Source organism: Mobula hypostoma, chromosome 16, assembly GCF_963921235.1.
Source record: "Mobula hypostoma chromosome 16, sMobHyp1.1, whole genome shotgun sequence".
NCBI lineage: Eukaryota > Metazoa > Chordata > Chondrichthyes > Myliobatiformes > Myliobatidae > Mobula > Mobula hypostoma.
Window position 1 is genome coordinate 46486199 of NC_086112.1, and position 18456 is coordinate 46504654.

At 40.6% G+C, this 18456-nt stretch overlaps 1 protein-coding gene across 2 annotated transcripts in view; it reads left to right on the forward strand.

Moving 5' to 3' along the window:
* Positions 1-1649: 1649 nt before the first annotated feature.
* The window catches only part of LOC134357378 (intracellular hyaluronan-binding protein 4.S-like), a 52534-nt gene continuing 35727 nt past the window's right edge, over positions 1650-18456 (forward strand). The window contains exons 1-3 of one of the 2 annotated variants that reach the window (XM_063068877.1): positions 1650-2242; positions 12712-12862; positions 15387-15533. In XM_063068877.1, the coding sequence (XP_062924947.1) occupies positions 1816-2242; positions 12712-12862; positions 15387-15533 (725 nt within the window). In that variant the 5' untranslated portion in view covers positions 1650-1815. The remainder of the gene's footprint in view (positions 2243-12711; positions 12863-15386; positions 15534-18456) is intronic. The other variant, XM_063068876.1, reaches the window with a different exon arrangement.

Genomic DNA, 18456 nt, shown 5'->3' on the forward strand with positions numbered 1-18456 from the left:
TCTTAAGTTCATACACTTTCAATAATTATATCTGGAAATGTCCTGTTCTACATATTTCACAAGCAAAGCATTATTACTTCTGCTTCATTTGATCCTCATTTATTTATTTATTGAGATTCGGTATGGTATGGGTCCTTCCAGCCCTTTGAGTCCCATCACTCAGCAACCCCTGATTTAGTCCTATCCTACTCATGGGGCAATTTACAATGAACACTTAACCTTTCAACCATTATGTCTTTGGACTGTGAAACAAAACCAGAGCAGCTGAAGGAAACCCATGGGGAGAGCATACAAACTCCTTACAGACAGCGATGAGAATTGAACCGTGGTCACTGGTACTGTAAAGTGCTGTGCTAATCACTACACTACCGTACTACCCTTGTCATGTTGGACTTAGAATCATTCAGCGTGGAAACATGTTCTTCCACACAGTGAGTCTGCACTGAATATGAAGCACCCACTTACACTAATCCCATTTAATTCTCCCCACAATTTCAGCAACTCCCCTCAGATTGTAGCACTCACTGACATGCTAGGGGCAATTTATAGTAGTCGATTGACTTACCAACCTGCTCATCTTTGGGATGTGGGAAGAAACCACAATAGTGGGAGGATCCTCACGCAGTGAAAATACAGAGACTCTGTAGATGTGTGAAAAAGAACTTTTTGTTCACCTCCACCCCAACTATTAGATAACTCCAACAACTCATGCAACTTCAGACTTGATCCTTCACCAAAACAAACTTTCTCCACACCTGTGCTTTAGTATTTTATTCAAACCAGATCACTGTATGTTTTTAAACACTGACGAATCCAAGTCAAGTACAACTGAGAAAAATACAACTGTAATAATTGAAAATTTCTGGTTAAATGATTATGCCTGTCACCAACATGACTTCCCATGTGTGACACCATTGTATGTTGACTATTACTACACATGATTACTGATAGTGATACTCAAATTAAAATGATTTCTTGAAATATACTTTTCAGAGAATTGAGATAAAAGTAATTATAGACCACTTGGGATATTCACTCAGTTTATAAATTAATCTGAGTCCCTTAATATTGATGCCATTTTGTAATCACCCCAGGATCTCATTATTCTTTATAAAAAGCAATAAAATGAAGTAAATTTCCATATCCAGGTAGTAATTGTCAGGAGTTATTCATCAATGTAAAGTAGTTTTTGCATATTATAATACACTGTTGAGTGATCTTTATTTAATTGGTAATACTCTCACTTGATCATTCGACCGATTTGCCTTGGTGGCATTCTTCTGTGTATAAACTGATCATTTAATTTGCCAGGTAACAATAATTCACTTCTTGCTCAGCACATCAGGAACCGTTTGAAAGACCTGACCAAAAAAAATAACATTTAATAAATCCTCACCCGCTGACATATATCTGTGTTTTCACAAGTGCATATTAATGATACTGGGATGGAATCTGGTTCAATATGATAGCACTTCCAGATTCAATATATATTAATGGGATAGAGTGGAAATAAAATTAGAGACTGTCTTTGCTTAAGAATTCGAACTGGAAACACCACATGAAGAGTTTGCTTCCAGATTGATAGCGGCCAGTGGGTGCTGGGCTGCTGTGTGAACCGCCGAGCCGGGAGGGGAGAGAGTGAATGAAGGCGCCATATTAGCGAGTGGGACGTGCAGCGCCAGGCGGAAGGAGGAGCTCCAGAGGCAGACACCCGCTTGGGGGCTGCCCGAACACCGCTTAATCATTCAGCATAGCTGTTGACTTAAAGGGCCGTGGTTTGGAGTCGCGTTTGGTGTGGGATCTGGCCGTTTGGTTATGAAAGGAATGCCCCAAGCCTGCGCCGCTGCCGCCATGCAGGAGACTTTCGGCTGCGCCGTCACCAACCGCTTCAACCACCTGCTGGACGATGAGTCGGACCCGTTCGATATCCTGCGGGAGGCCGAGGAGAAGAAGCAGCGGAAGAAGAAGGAGGAGGGAGGCGGCGGCCGAAGGAGTAGGGCTGGAGCTGGAGGAAGAGCCGCTGGCTCTTCACCTTCCTCCGGCGGCCCGGCTTCGGCTGCGGGGCCGGGGGCCTCCGCCGGTGCGGCTAAATCCGGCAGAAGGGAGTCGCAGAAGGCTCGGAAAATCCCTGCGGGCAGCGAGGCCGGCTTCGGCTCCGCGGCTTCGACCGCCGGGGGTGGCGGTGGCATCAGGCTTGGCGGCGGTGAGAACGTGTCGGTGGGCGGCGGACAGCGACGAGAAGGTCTGTTGGGTTGTGTGGTCTATGTGGTCTCTGGGTGTGTGGGGGGGTGTGGTCCCTGTGGCCTGCTTGGCCGATGTAGGCTAGCTGTTTGGGTGGTGAAGAGTGAAATTGTGCCTGGGGTGGCCCGTGAGCTTGCTGTGCTGGGGGGTGGAAGGTGAACATGGATGGCTTGGCTTTTCTTTTAGGTGTCAGGTGAGTTTGGAATGAGAAAGGGCCGGGGTCATTTAATTTAGTCGCTGTTATGTGTTGTGGAGAACTTGGGATGGCACTGGCTGGTGTTGCCTTATTTAAACAATATCGCACCGGATGAATCGGGTTTTATATCACTGGCATATATCGTGAAATTTGTTGTTTTGCGGCAGCAGTACATTGCCGTAGAAAATAATTTAAAAACTATAAATTACAATAAGAAATATATATGTAATTAAGTAGTGCAAAAAGAGAGTAGAACTAGTGAGATAGTATACATTGTCTATTCAGAAATCTGATGGCAGAATGGAAGAAGCTATTGTGTATGTCTTCAGGCTCCTGTACCTCTTCCTTGATAGTTGCAATGAGAAGAGGGCATGTTCTGGATGGTGGGGGGGGGGGCGGTGGAGGGGTCCCTTAATAATGGATGCTACCTTCTTGAGGCATAGCCTTTTGAAGATGTCGTTGATGCTGGGGAGGCTAGTGCCCTTGATAGAGCTGGATGAGTTTACAACCTTAAACCATAGAAACTACAGCACAGAAATAGGCCTTTTGGCCCTTCTTGGCTGTGCCGAACCATTTTCTGCCTAGTCCCATTGACTTGCACACGGACCATATCCCTCCATACACCTCCCATCCATGTATCTGTCCAATTTATTTTTTAAATGTTAAAAAAGAACCCGCATTTACCACCTCGTCTGGCAGCTCATTCCATATTCCCACCACTCTCTGTGTGAAGAAGCCCCCCCAATGTTCCCTTTAAACTTGTCCCCCCTCACCCTTAACCCACGTCCTCTGGTTTTTTTCTCCCCTTGCCTCAGTGGAAAAAGCCTGCTTGCATTCACTCTATCTATACCCATCATAATTTTATATACCTCTATCAAATCTCCCCTCATTCTTCTATGCTCCAGGGAATAAAGTCCTAACCTATTCAACCTTTCTCTGTAACTGAGTTTCTCAAGTCCCGGCAACATCCTTGTAAACCTTCTCTGCACTCTTTCAACCTTATTTATATCCTTCCTGTAATTTGATGACCAAAACTGAACAGAATACTCCAGATTCGGCCTCACCAATGCCTTATACAACCTCATCATAACATTCCAGCTCTTATACTCAATACTTCAATTAATAAAGGCCTTCTGCAGCTTTTCCTCCATATCAGACAGTGATGCAACCAGTTAAAATTATCTCCACAGTACATCTGTTATTAAAAAAAATGTTAGTCTTTGGTGACATACAGAATCTCCTCAAACTCCTAATGAAATGTTGTCACTGTAGTGCCTGCTTTGAAGTTGTATCATTATGTTAGACCCAGGATAGATCTTCGGAGATGATACCCAGGAACTAGAAACTGCTCACCCTTTCCACTGCTGATCACTCAATGAGGACTGGTATGTGTTCCCGCGATTTATTTTTTTTTTCCCCCTTCCTGAAGTCCACAATCAATTCCTTGGTCTTAGCGTTCAGTTCAAGGTTGCTGTTGTAATATGACTCAACCAGCTGATCTATCTCATGCCTGTATGCCTTGTTACTATCTGAAATTCTGCCAAAAATAGTTGTCATCAGCAAATTTAAAGATGGTGTTTGATCTGTGCCAAGCCACACAGTCGTGGGTATAGAAAGTAGAACAGTGGACTAAGCACGCATCCTTGAGTTGTGCCAGTATCGATTGTGTCACTGAGGATGTGATGTTACTGCCAATCTGCACCAACTGTGGTGTCCTGGTGAGCAAGTCAAGGATCCAGTTGCAGAGGGAAGTACAGAGGCCTAGGTTTTGGAGCTTGTTGAACAGAATTGAGGGTATGATTGTATTCAGTGGCGAGCTGCAATCAATAAACAGCAGCCTGACGTAGGTATTGCCATTGTCCAGCTGATCCAAAGCTGAGTGGAGAGCCGGTGAGATTTCATTTGCTGTCGACCTACTATGGCAATGGCACATTGCAGCGGATCCAGATCCTTGCTTCAGCAGGAGTTGATTCTGGCCATAATCGTCAAAACACTTCATTGTAATAGATGGGAGTGAAACTGGGTGATGGTCATTGAGGCAGCTCACTCTGCTCTTAGGCACTGTATGATTATTGCCTTTTTGAACTGGTGAGATTGCCACAGTCAGCAGACTGATATGTGGCATTTTACACTGGAGGTTGTTGAGCCAGTCTTCAGTCACGTTCTGCAAATGGACTCTTGCTAAGGCTACAGTGTTGGACCTATGTGAAGATGTGGAGCTTCAGAGCATGGCAGTTGGACTGGTGAGAATTTGATGCACTTGAAGTGACTAAGGGAGATTCCTGTGGGATGCCACAGAATTATTACACTCTCTCTCCTTGTGGTAGGAAAACACACAAAACTGTAGATGCTGAAAATGAGGAATAAGAATGGAAACTTAGCAGATCAGGCAGTATGTGTGGAAAGTGAAATGGAATTAATATTTCACGTCCAAAGAATCCTTTGTATTCTATCTTTGGTTGTCAATTGGTGGAATGAAAATAAAAGGATATTTAAATTTTGGTCCTGGAACATCTGGACAGCAAAGATGCATGTATCGGGATGCTCTTTATCAACTGCATCTGCATTCAATACTATCATCCCCTCAAAACTAATCAATGTTTCAAAACCTTGTCCTCAATACTGCGTAGTGCAGTTGGATCCACAATTTCCTCACATGCGACCCCAGTCAGTTTGGATTGGTAATAACCTCTCTTCCACAATCTCTGTCAGCCCAGGTGCACCACAAGACTGTGTGCTTAGCCCCCTGCTCTACTCACTTTATACTTATGACGCTCAGCACAGCTTCAGTGCCATAATTGAAGGTTGCGAACGACACCACTGTTGTTGGCCGAATCAAAGATGGTTATGAATCACCATATAGGAGGGACATTGGAAATCTGGCTGAGTGGTGCCACAACAACAACCTCTCACTCAATGCCAGCAAGACCAAGGAGCTGATTATTAACTTCAGGAGGAGGAAACCAGAGATACATAAGCCAGTCCTCATTGGGGGATCAAAGGTGGAGAGGGTCACAACTTTAAATCCCTCAGTGTTTTAATTTCGGAGGACCAGTCTGGGGTCCAGTACGTAAGTGCAATTACAAAGAAAGCATGACATTGTCCCTACTTCCTTAGAAGTTTGTAAAGATTTGGCATGACATCTAATACTTCGACAAACTTCCACAGATGTGTGGTGGAGAATATATTGACAGGTAGCATCGCAGCCTGGTATGGAGGTACCAGTGCCTTTGAATGGAAAATACTATAAACAGTAATGGATCAGGCCCAGTCCATCATGGGTAAAGTCCTCCCCACATTGAGCACATCTACATAGAATACTGTTGCAGGAAAGCAGCATCCATCGTCAGGAACCTCCACCATTAAGATCATGCTCTCTTCTTGCTGCTGCCATCAGGAAGAAGGCACAAGAGCCTCAGAGCCCTCACTACCAGGTTCAGGGACAGTTATTGCCACTCAACCATCAGGCTCTTGAACCAGTGGGGATAACTTCATTCAACTTCACTTGCCCCATCACTGAGTATTTGACGACACCTTTCTCTCAAACTGCTCTTTTGTTTTGAATGTTTGCAGCAGCATGATTTTACTAAATAGTCAAAACTGTCAAGTCAGCAGAGAAGAGCAATTGAAACTGGGTGTATCTTTATTCTTCATGCTCAATATTTTACTGAGGAGTTGGACATGGAGCTTAAAACTGTACTTGGGAAGAGCAAATTCACTTTCTTGCCTATATTGGGATGTAAAAGATCAAGAAAACTCCTACCTGAGTTCGTATTCTAAATTTCATGAGACACAGACTTATAAATTCATCAAACCTTGTGCGTTTAAGTACCTACTGATGTGGACGATAATATAAAATGAAAGATCTGTGGTGAAATTCTTTTGATCTAATGTGAACTAAATGCATGGACATAGAAATTGCTGACCAATCTGCTGAAAGTATCCAGCATCCACTGACAAAGAAAGAGTTAATGAGCTTTCATCATGACTGGACAAGTTAAAGGAAAATTAGTATGAAGTTGTAGCAGTAAGTCTGATTCTCAGCTGCTACTGCTCTCATGAAGAACTTTTCATTTAAATTTAGTATTTACCAATCTTTTCATTGTATCTATTCTGACAGGGCCACTTTCCATGTCAGATTTTTTTCAACTGTGGTTTCCACTCCACCACAGTTGATAGGGCTTGTAACCACATTGGTTTGATTTTTGTGTGTTTCTCCTATCTCCCTTTCTGCATCTCAACAAGAGTAGGTATCCTGTGCCTTTACCTTTCACTCAATGGATCATCATTTTATAATTTCTAATTTCAGCATTCTAAAGGGAATGTTCTGGTGCTGTGATCTTTATCAACACTCAGTCCTCTTTAAAGGCTTCTTTTCTGTTCAGATGCTCTGTTACCACCTTTCTTTCTCTTGTACAGGTACCCAGACACTCCATCCAGGTGAAGAGCAATTTGCTTCCAAAATAGTGTAGTGCAAGGGTGACCATGAGGTTTCTATTGCCTGCCATTTTAGTTCCCCATCCCACTCTGCCCTGTCAGTCTTGGCCTTTTGCATGAGAAGAGGCTTCGTGTAAAATTGAGGAACAGCATTTCATCCTCTTTGATTTATACTGCAGCCTTCTAGATTCAGTTTTGGATTCTACAGCTAGAAATAACATTTCTTTGCATGTATTAGTCATCCATCAGTGATAATGGCTCAGCTTGGTTTGTCTTGTTTTTTGTCTCTGAAAGTGGAGGACATGCCCTGCCTGACTTGCTGGGTATGTCTTCCTTTTCTGCATTTCTACTGAACTGCCTCCATTCATTCTTTGACCAGGTAGCCCTGTTTGTTTGTCCCCATGCTCACCCTATTGGAGAAATTAGACCTGTCCTGCAATTTAACAACGCACATAAAAGTTGTTGGTGAACGCAGCAGTCAGGGCAAAGGGTCTCGGCCGGAAATGTCAACTGTACCTCTTCCTAGAGATGTTGCCTGGTCTGCTGTGTTCACCAGCAACTTTTATATGTGTTGCTTGAAATTCCAGCATCTGCAGATTTCCTCGTGTTTGTGATGCAACTTAACAATCTATTTTTCTCCTTTTATGGTTCTGACAAAGGGTGTTTGACCTGAAACATTAACCATTTCTCTTCTCACAGTATTTTCAGCAATTTTGATTTTAGTACATAAATACAAATGTTCATTTTGTTACTGTCTGTAGGTACAATCTGAACTGGTGGGAAGTTCCAGCATTTTGCTTTTATTTCAGATTTTCAATTTTAATAGCTTATGCAGGTTGATCCTCTTGCCTTCCAGTTATTTAATTGTGTGGAGTAGTTTGAATTTGAGGTGAATCTGAATTGTTGTAATGCAGAAATAAATTTGAGAAAGTTAAAAGAAAATGAGGACAAGTCCTGTTTGCCAAATGGATTTACAGGATTACATCAGGCTGGGAACTGAACTTCATATGTGGTGAAAAGGAACCATGGGGAAACTTGACTCTAAGTGGTGTCTCCTTGCCCCTTTCAGAAGCCAACATGGTTAGCAATGATTTCTATAACCATTCTTGCTCAAACCAGCACACTGGAAAATGTGGCCTTTATCTGACTCTTGTATGTTTCCCGTTGAGCATCTTTACTTGTGCTTCGTCTTTTCTGTAGTTTCTGTTCCTCAGAAGTACTTTTCTTTCAACTTGTGCACTAAGGAGTTCTTAAAGCTGAGGACTGTTTTCATCTTGCCCTCGCCTCTAAATTTCACTGCCCTTGTATTCTCTGGAATTCCTTTACTCCTTTTAAAGCACTCTTCTATATGATTTTCGGACTTGAAAATATTTTTGACAAATTGTTCACTTTTCTTTGCTCCCAAGTAATTCTTTAAGATTTATAATGCATTTATTTCAATTTGATAAGTTCGATCAACATTTTCAATTGTGTGCATACACTGTAAATCTAGGTAATTCTAGTGTAAGTTTTGAATGATTTAATGGTTAAAATGAGTTGCTCAGATCAGATGTTAGCCAGTTTAATCTGCAGGCAGCAGTTCTCAGATTTATCAATAATGGATGGGCTAGTGGCCTGTCTTCCCCCAAAAAGTTATTATAATTTTAGCTTCCTTTTAATAATACCAATTCAAGTTGTGTATGCATCTGTTCTAATCCATACTGGTAAGCATCAGAAAATACTAATTGAATCATAAAGATTAGCAAAGGCTAAAAATTGGCTGTATTTGCCACATGGACATCAAAACATACAGTGAGAGGTGTCATTTTGTGTCAAATTAAATGAGCATGGATTATCCTGGGGGCAGCCCACTAGGGTCACCACACTTTCAGTATCAATATAGCATGCTGACAATTTACTAACCTTAACCCTATTGTAGGTCTTCAGAATGTGGGAGAAAATCAGAGCACCCAAAGGAAATCCATGCAGTCACAGGGAAAGTGTACAGAAACAGAATCTGGTTTAATAGCACTGGCATTTGTCATGAAATTTGACTTTATGGCAACAATGAATTACAGTATGAATACGTATGTTAAATAGTGCAAAAGTAGTGAGGTAACATTTGACTTCTCATTTGACTCTTGAAAGTGTAATCCTTTATCCAGTTACCATTCTTGTAAACCTTTCCTGGATCAAATAGTTGAGGTACTGTATGCGTATAAACTAAAACAAATTCTATAGGCAGACCATGAAATGAGGGAAGTCTGAGGGACTAAACTGAATTTATTTTACTGTAAGCAGTTTGGCAGATAAGATAGATGAATTGTGTATGTATAGGTACAGGGACTGGAATATTATAGCTGAGCAATTTAATGTTCTAGGGTACAGATGCTGGTGTGAAAGAGGAAGGGGAGTTTTGTTTGTTTATTTATTTATTTTAGAGAGGATCTTCCTAGGAGAATTCCTGGGTGGAACATGAAAATAGGTGGATAATTGCTTTGGGATTTATATTATAGCACCTACTTGCCAAGGTAGTCAGTGGGAATTAGAGGAGCAAATATGTAGGGAGATGGTTATAAAAATAGGTTTGTAGTAGTAGGTGACTTAACTTTATAATACTGACTGAAACTGTAGTAGTGCTAAGAGCTTGAATGTAGCAGAACTATGCCTAGGAAAGTTTTCTCATGCAATATGTAGATGACTCTTCTAGAGTGGGAGGCGGAGGGACAACACTCCTATTTGGAAATGAGGCAAGGCAAGTGACTGAAATATTAGTGGGAAAGCACTTTGAGATTAATGACCATTATTATAGTTTTTTAACCTATGAAAAAGAATATGACTGGGCTACATTGGAGCAAAACTAATTTTGAAGGCTTTAGACAGAACTTGCATAGGCCAATGGGAAAGACTGTAGGTAAAGAGTGTTTTGGTAAGTGAGAGTTGCGTAGAGTTCATGGTTAGCGTGCTCCTGTCAGGGTGAAGGGCAAGGCTAGCAGGATTAGAGAACCCTGGTTGACAAGGGATATTGAGGCACTAATCAGGAAAAAGAAGGAAATGTGGTTTGTAGACAGCTGGGATCAAATGAATCCCTTGTGTAAAAATGAGTTAGGAGTACACTTCAAAATTTTGTTATCAAAGTGCAGGAGCATCACTACATACGACCCCAAGATTCTTTTTCCTGTGGGCATACTTGGCTGATCTATAGAATAGTAACTGTAAACAGGATCGATGAACAACAGACTATGCAAATGTAAATATAAATAAGTAGCAATAAATAACAAGCATGAAATAACAAGATAGACCTTAAAGTGAGACCTTTGGTTGTGGGAACACCAGAAATAGAATGAGTGCAGTTATCCCCTTTTGTTCAAAAGCCTGATAGTTGAGGGGTAGTAACTGTTTTTAAACCTGTTGGCGTGAGTCCTGAAGCATTGTGCCTTCTATGTGATGGCAGCAGCCAGAAAAGAACATGGCCTGGGTGGTGAGGATCTTTGATGATGGATGCTGCTTTTCTACAGCAACATTTCATGTAGATGTGCTCAATGGTTGGGAGGGTTTTTCCCGTGATGTACTGGGCTGAATCCACTACCTTTTGTAGGATTTTCCACTGAAAAGCATAACAGGCCACAAAGTAGCTGGTCAGCACACTTACCACCACACATGTATAGAAGATTGCCAAGGTTTTTGATGACCTGCTGAATCTCTGCAGACTCTTGAGAAATTAACAGAAATTGGGAGAGCAAAAAAAGGGACATGAGATAGTTTTGGCAGATAAGTAAAAGGAGAATCCCAATAGATTCTATAAATATGCTAAGAGCAGAAGAGTTACTAGGGAGAAAATGGGTCCTTTAAGAATCAATGTCATTTATGTGTGAAGCTACATTCATTTGGCAAGGTCATAAATGGTACTTTCTTATCTGTATTTTAAAGGTGGCTGGGGAAGGTAGGGAATCTGAAGAAGGGAATAGTGCTGTCATGAAACAGATCCACATTACCGAAGAGGAAGTTCAGATGGTCCTAAAATGCAGAAGGTGGATAAATCCTCAGGGCTGGACTCTGTATCCAAGAATGTTGTGGGAGGAAATTGTTTGTCGCCTATGTTAACAGTTTGGATGAGAGTATAGGTGGTGTGATTAATATGTTGTGAATGACATTAAATATGACAGATAGTAGGCAGTGAAGATTATCCAAGATTACAACAGGATCTAGATCAGTTTGGAAAGTGGGCCAAGGAATGGCAGATGGAATTTAACTCTGTCTCAGTGTTGCATCTTGACAAGTTAAACCAGGGCAGGATGTGTATAGTTAATAACAGGACCCTGCAGAGTATTATAGAACAGAGAGACTCAGTATATCATTTCCTGAAAATAATAATGCAGATGGATTGGATGGTGAAAAAGGTATTTGATGTGCTCGACTTCATTGGTCAGGGCAGAAAACTTCGGTTAAACCATATTTGGAGTGTATGCACATCTGGTTCCCTCTCTGTAGGAAGGATTTTCTTCAGCTGGAAAAGGTACAAAAAAAGATACATAAGGATGTTACTGAGAGTTTGAGTTAAAGGAAGGATTGGACGGGCTGGGGCTTTCTTCTCTGGCATGTAGATGGCTAAAAAGGGACTATGTCGAGGTTTACAAATTCTTGAGACCTGTCGATAAAGGTGAGTGGTAAGGGTTTTCCTAGGATGGGAGGTCTAAAACCAGGGGCTGCAGGTTTAAGGTGACATGGGAAAGATTTAAAGTGCACCTGAGAGGCAACTTTTTCCACATAAAGGGCAGGGATTTATGGAATGAGCTGCTGGGGAAAGTGGTAGAAACAAGTACAATTACAATGTTTATATTTAAAAAAAAAAACATTTAGACAGGTACATAGATAGGAAAGGTTTAGAGCAGGGCTTCCCAATCCTTTTTTTATGCCATGGAGCCTTACCATTAAATGAGGGGTCTGTAGACCCCAGGTTGGGAACCCTTGGTTTAGAGAGATGTGGAACTAACTCAATTTGGCAACTTGGTCAGCATGGTTGCATTGCAACATGGAAATATGCTCATAACTCTGACTCTATCTTTCCTAACACCTTCACAATTTTCCCATAATGTGACCCAAGTTGAATACACAACCACCATAGCACAGTTGTCTGGTACTTGGCTATCTTTTTATTAGTGCTATGGGTGTCCTTTTTGTGCCATGTGTTTCAGCTTTGCTGTGGCACGTTATTAAAAGCTTTCTAGAAGTCTGTATACATCACTTCTGAAAGATTTGTTGGCAGATACTTGTGGCAAGAAAAAAAACTCAAAAGTTAATCACTACAGAATTGAGAAGCATTTGTACTCAGTAGTAGGGTGAAAGATGTAGATTACTTAAGGGAACAGACAGCAAATGAAAGAAAATGGAATGCACATTTATTCTGATGAACTGCCTCCCATTATCTTTCTTGAGTAGTAAAAGAAATTAACTTTGATAGGAGGTTACATATTATTGGGATTTTCCTTAAGTATTTGGAGGGAAAACTCTTTAATTTATAAAAGCTACAATTAATAATTGAATTATATTAAAGGTGGTTTTCCATCTTGATCTGAGTGGTTATCATAAAACTTTGCACAGAGTTTTATGGAGCAGGATTACAAATGTTTTTAGAAGAATTTTGGATGCATGAAAATTCAAGTTAGAGATCTGGGATAAGAAAAGTGAAAATAACTGGAAAGAGAAACCCCTGGTACCTGCATCTGTTAAATGTTTTCAGCAATTCCTATTTTTATCTAGATGCATAGTTTCTAGTTTCAGGTGCCTAGCTTTTATCACTGGAAAGTGACAAACTTCAGGAGGACTACTTTCAACAGTGTAATCTTGTGTTTGATCAGGGCCGAAGAGAGGCCCAAAAAGGGCTGAAATCAGAGGACAGAATGAAAACCAGGATATTGAGAGGAAAACGGAAAGATCGGAACGGCGGGTTGTATTCCGAGAACGTCGTCCTAATGACACAGAAGGAACAACTGAATTTTCATTTGAAGTGTAAGGCTAAACCACTCTTTTGAACGTTTTAAGAAAACTGATGAAGGATTGGGGGTAGATGGGCATGTATGTTCAAGTTTATTGTCATTCAACCATACACGTTTATGCAATTAAGCTAAACAAAACATTGTTCCTCTGGGGCCAAGGTACAAAAACAGTACATAGTACATTTATGATCCAGTCACAAAATAATATTAGCATGACCTGGAGATTGATAGGTTGACATTAGGTGCAAGGTGCATGTTTATATAAGACAATACAATGTTACTGGCACTATTATAATTAAACAAACAGTTGTATCAATATGTGAAACAGCAATACGAAATGAAACGTGACCATGGAGGACGAGTGTGTTTCAGTTGGTGGGGGGATGGATGGGGTGAAGCTTAGTTTTAAATTTGTTTCCTTGCTTAGATTAATCATGTAACATTTCACCTTTGATCAATTTGTAGGTTGTCGATGGTGGGGTGTTAATAAATTTGTTTTTAAACTTTTATTTCTCACATGTGAAATAACTGGTTAGAGAACATCCATTTAAATCAATAAATAAACTACATTCCTTGTTACATGACTATTTCATCTTTATGAATTCTGACAACTAGCCATTAATTTATGAAGGCCAATTATTTATAAATTGGGGTCAAATTTGATTTTTCCTTTATGTATAAAAAAATTCTGAGCATAGTATTTGAAAAATACTATGGTGGTGGCAAATGCATTCAGGACATTTACGAGACTCCTTGAAAGGAGCACATAGATGAAAGGGAAACAGGGCTATGTGGCAGAGAAGGGTTAGATTGGAGTAGGTTAAAAGGTCAACATAACATTGTGGGCCTGCATTGTACTATACTGTGTTATGTTGTGTCAAAATATTGTGTCAACATAAGTAGTGTTTTGAAAATTGAACATTGAGAAACATCACTGTCTTATACTTTTAATAATTCTATTTTCCATAATTGTGTTTCGTGTCCATAAACCAGTTTCATTATAGCGCTCTCACTCTTGCTCTTATTCCACGAGCTTCAGATTTGTATTTGGGCTTTACATTTTGTCACAATCCTTCTGAAACTCTGTATGAATTACATTATTCATACTGACCTCGTAAATGTTCTCTTACTTTGATTTAAAAATTACTTGAGAACCTGATTAATGTATCAAGTGTACAAAACAAAAAAAACACAAGTTAGAGTTCTGATTGATATTTCATTATGAGTTGTGCATAACAAGCTTTTGGCACATTGTATGTTTGACATGTTGGAAGTGACATTGGTTTAATTATGCTCAATCTTAATGTTCTCTGGCAGATGGTGTGTAATTATCTTTTTGCCTATCAGACATACATGACAAAAAAGCTTCATAAAAGAATTGGAGCATGATCAAAAGTTTTTGGCTTCACTGAAGGAAAAGTTTGGGTCCTTTCTTAAAGATGTCCATTTTAAAGGGGAAAGTGACAGATGGACTTTAATTATTAATTTGATAATTTCTGAACTATAATGAGCTTTTTACTTGTATTTTGAGAATTGGTAAGCTCCAGTCCCCTGGTCCATCTATTGTACCTTGAGGGTGAAGGGGGGCCTTATCATTTGGTCGTATCTGCTTTTGAACCACTTCTTTAAAGTAGTTACAGAACAAAATTTAGCGTTGAGCAATTTAGAGTTTCTCTTTTAATTGTCAGAGTGCTGCACTGACTTTTTTTTTGTGTGATACATAAACTACAGAAATAAGATGCCCACTGCAGCAGTTTGTAGCAGGGTGCTTCTGAAGGTGAATGATATTAAGTTACTGGAAACTTTGAAGAACAAAATTCATAAATGGGTTAGACAGTTCTTTAGGATGTTTAAGAGTGCATAAAGTACTATTAGAGGAGAGCTTTTCCTGCCCTGATATTTAAATTGTTAATTTCTTAAGCATGCTTGGACTGAAAACAATGTCAACAAAATTTAATTTTGCACTTCTTGAACAATTTAATAAACAAGTTTATAATGTCTGTGTTCCATATTGTATGTAGACAATTAATTTGAGTCTGAGGGGGATACCAGCTAGAAGAGCAAGGAGTATGGTTAGTTTTATGATTCCTTCTATCCAAAGCTTCTGAAAATAGAAATGCAGTCTTAACATTTTCTGTAAACAGCTCCATGTGAAAAATATTAGTTTTGCCTGTGATGAAATCTATCTTGCTGGTCAGGGATTCTTTTACAGGAATGATCTTGCAACTTGTCCAATGCATTCCTCTCATGTAATTTTTGCTGGACAGCTCTTTGCATGCTCCATTACCATTTCTAGTACACAAATGTGTATTGAAGCAAACAAAGGTGTGGTATTCCGTAGAGTGATGCATTAGAATATCATCTGCCAGTATGGTCTTCTAATAGGAATGCCAGAAACAAAAAAAAAATTATTGCTGTAAAGGCAACATGAACAGTAAGTAGGCTTGATATTTGCTTTATGGTGGACCTTAAAATAGGCAAGATATCATTTAATGAAATCAAACAATATATTGCAATTAATATTTTTAATTTTGTAGACCAATTGACAGGATGGACAGGTCTTCAATGAGAGGGCGAGGTGGAAGAGGGCGTGGCCGTGGAAGAGGTGGCTATCCCAGGAGCATTAATGGATTTGATCCAAGAGGAAGACGAGAGTTTGAAAGACACAGTGGAAATGACAAAGTGTGAGTTGCTTGGATGATACAGTGAGTAAATCAGGATTGTAATGCTTTAAAATGAAACATACAGAGGTATGTCTTTAACAAAAAATGTTTACAATTGGATTATGATCTTGGTTGCAAAAGTTGAAGTTTGTGGAAAAGTAGGCTTTCTTAGCAAAAATTTCTGTATTGGCACTTTAGTATTTTAATTTGTGAGCAGGATTAACATATGAAAAGTTGGTCTGTAAAGGTTTTGGTAATTTATCTAAGTTTTATGTGCACTTGGCTTCAGACACCAAGCAAATTGATTGAAGTACAAGTGCATAATTGTTCTTGTCTCGTACCATGGTTGGCTTGGATATTAAAACATCTTTAGAGTTTGTTTTTAAGGTTTTGTCATATGTTGGAGTGATTTTAAGGTGGTGTGTTGTTTTGAAATATTCTGTTATGTTTTCTGTTTGGTTTTAAACATGCTATCATGCTTTGTCTCTCTGAACTGTGTAAAATGAACTGTCTGCTTGGTATGTGTTAAAATGGCAGTTACTTGCAGTAGGCCAGAAATATTTTTAGAAGAAAATCTTCTGCTAGTTTGGACCTTGGAGTATGTGGTTTCTCTTTTGTTTTCTCTTGAACTCAGCTAATTTCATTCTGCTCTTGATAGAATCTTTCTCCAACTTAGAGAAACATTTGTTAATTGAAAGAAAACAAAAGTGGGTTCATTGAAAAGTGAAGAGTGGTTGTAATCTAGCTGTATGGTGTTAATGGGAGTATGTTCTAGTTTTGAGTAATTTGCATTACCATGTGTGGTGATGGTGTGTTTTAAAAAAATATTGTAAGACTTTTTTTTACAAAAGATGAACAGATATCCTGGGGGGGGGGTCAATGTTGAAATTTAATACAGTCTATTAAAAGTCATAAATTTGGGTAAAAGCACATCGAATCATAGGGTAAGGCTCAAAACAAAATAGAGTAGATACCAGAAATATGAAACAAAAACAGAACGTGCTTGAAGTGCAGTAGCCATGGAAGGAGAATACAAAGTTTGGAGTTGATTTGCATCTTATCATAAATAGAATTGTTAAAAACCAAGTTTTCAGGTGCTGAGTGGGATGGATTAAGAGAACAAAAAGGAAAGTCAGTTTGGTGCAAAATTAACAGTGCAAGGTGATAAGGAATGTAAGGGAGTGTGGCAGAGGTGTGAATGCAGAAGAATAAGCTTAAGCATATGACATTGGAAATCTTTAACAAATACTTATGATTATCTGAAGTTGAGTTGTAAAGGGGTTTTAATCTGACAGTATAATTTGGCTCTTGCTTTTGGCAAAATGATTATCAAATTGCTTTTATTCTTACCTTGAAGAGACCACATTTTGAATCTTGATTGAAAGAAATACTGTACTAGTAAATTGCTGCTCCTCAGAAATGTGGATAGAGATGTGGCAGGTGGACCAAGTGAAGATGAATGTATGGTAAAACTACTCCAGAACAGAAAGTATTCCCAATGCAGTCAACAATTTACCAGAAATTAAGAGGAGATGAGAGGACTTAACTTGTTCCATACTTTTTCCAAGCCACAGCAGGGCTCCATTCCTGCAAATTGTTTGGGTTATGAACAGTTTACAAGGTGGAAATACATTTGCATACCATGCTCTCACAACAGCCAGCAAATCCATTTGCCATGTATACTCTTGATTATATGTATGATCTGTATGCAAGTGCAGCGTTCATAAGCTGGGGAGCGTCTGTACGTCCCACAACAAATGGCATTGTTTGGAACAAAAGGAATTCCTAAATCAACAAGTGTTACTTGGTGTGTGGGCCTATTAGAGCAGATCTTTCAAATTGAAGAATTCCACCCGTTCATGGAAGGTGATTGGTTCGGAGTCTGCTGAAGGAGAAAGACTATGCTGTGGCGACCCACTTTCTAGCGCACACGAACCGGCTCACAACAACGCGTGTAGGCAGAGGGCCGGCACCAGAAAGGGCGCCAGGCCATCTTCACCAGCAGGGGGAAAATCCCGCGCGCGGAAAGGGTCTGGGAATATGCATTCCCCACAGCAATCCCGCCTCAGGGAGGGCGGGAATGGGAAGGCTTTAAAAGCAGGCCGCGAAGTTTGAATAAATCTCTTTCATCGCAACTCTAACTCACCGACTCCGTGTGGTTATTCTAGCGCTGTGTGTAGCACACCGCTACATTTGGTGACCCCGACGGCCCAAACGATATTTGGGCCAGAGATGACCGACGCCGCATCTGTTCATGCAGTTTCGTTACAACTGCCAGGCTTTTGGCCGCGGAAACCCCGTCTGTGGTTGGAACAAGCAGAAGCACAATTCCGCATTCGGCAGATAACCTCGGAGTCCACTCGTTACTACTACGTGCTGAGCTCTCTCGACCAAGAGACTGCTGCACAAGTTGAGGAGTTTATACAGTCGCCTCTGGAGAACGGCAAATACACAGCATTCAAAGCCCTGCTCATAAGGACTTTTGGACTCTCACGGCGCGAACGAAATGCCCACTTAATGCACCTGGAAGGTTTGGGAGACAGGTCGCCGTCGGCATTAATGAATGAAATGCTAGCCCTGGCTGAAGGACACAAACCCTGCCTCATGTTTGAGCAGGTGTTCCTAGAGCAACTGCCCAAGGACATACGCCTGCTGCTGTCCGATGCAGATTTCAGCGACCCCCGGGAGGTGGCGGCCCGAGCAGATGTGCTGTGGAATACCAAGAAGGAGAGAGGAGCATCCGTCGCACAGATCACCAAGCTGCATGCCCAACGACAGACCAGACCAGGCCGGCAGCAGAGCCCAGTGAACAATGGTGCTTCTACCACCAGCGGTGGGGCACAGAGGCCCGCCGCTGTAGACCACCCTGCAAATTCCCGAGAAACGCCAAGGCCCAGCCGCCGCCGATCGCTACGGCAGCTGGCCATCAGGACAGCCTCCTGTA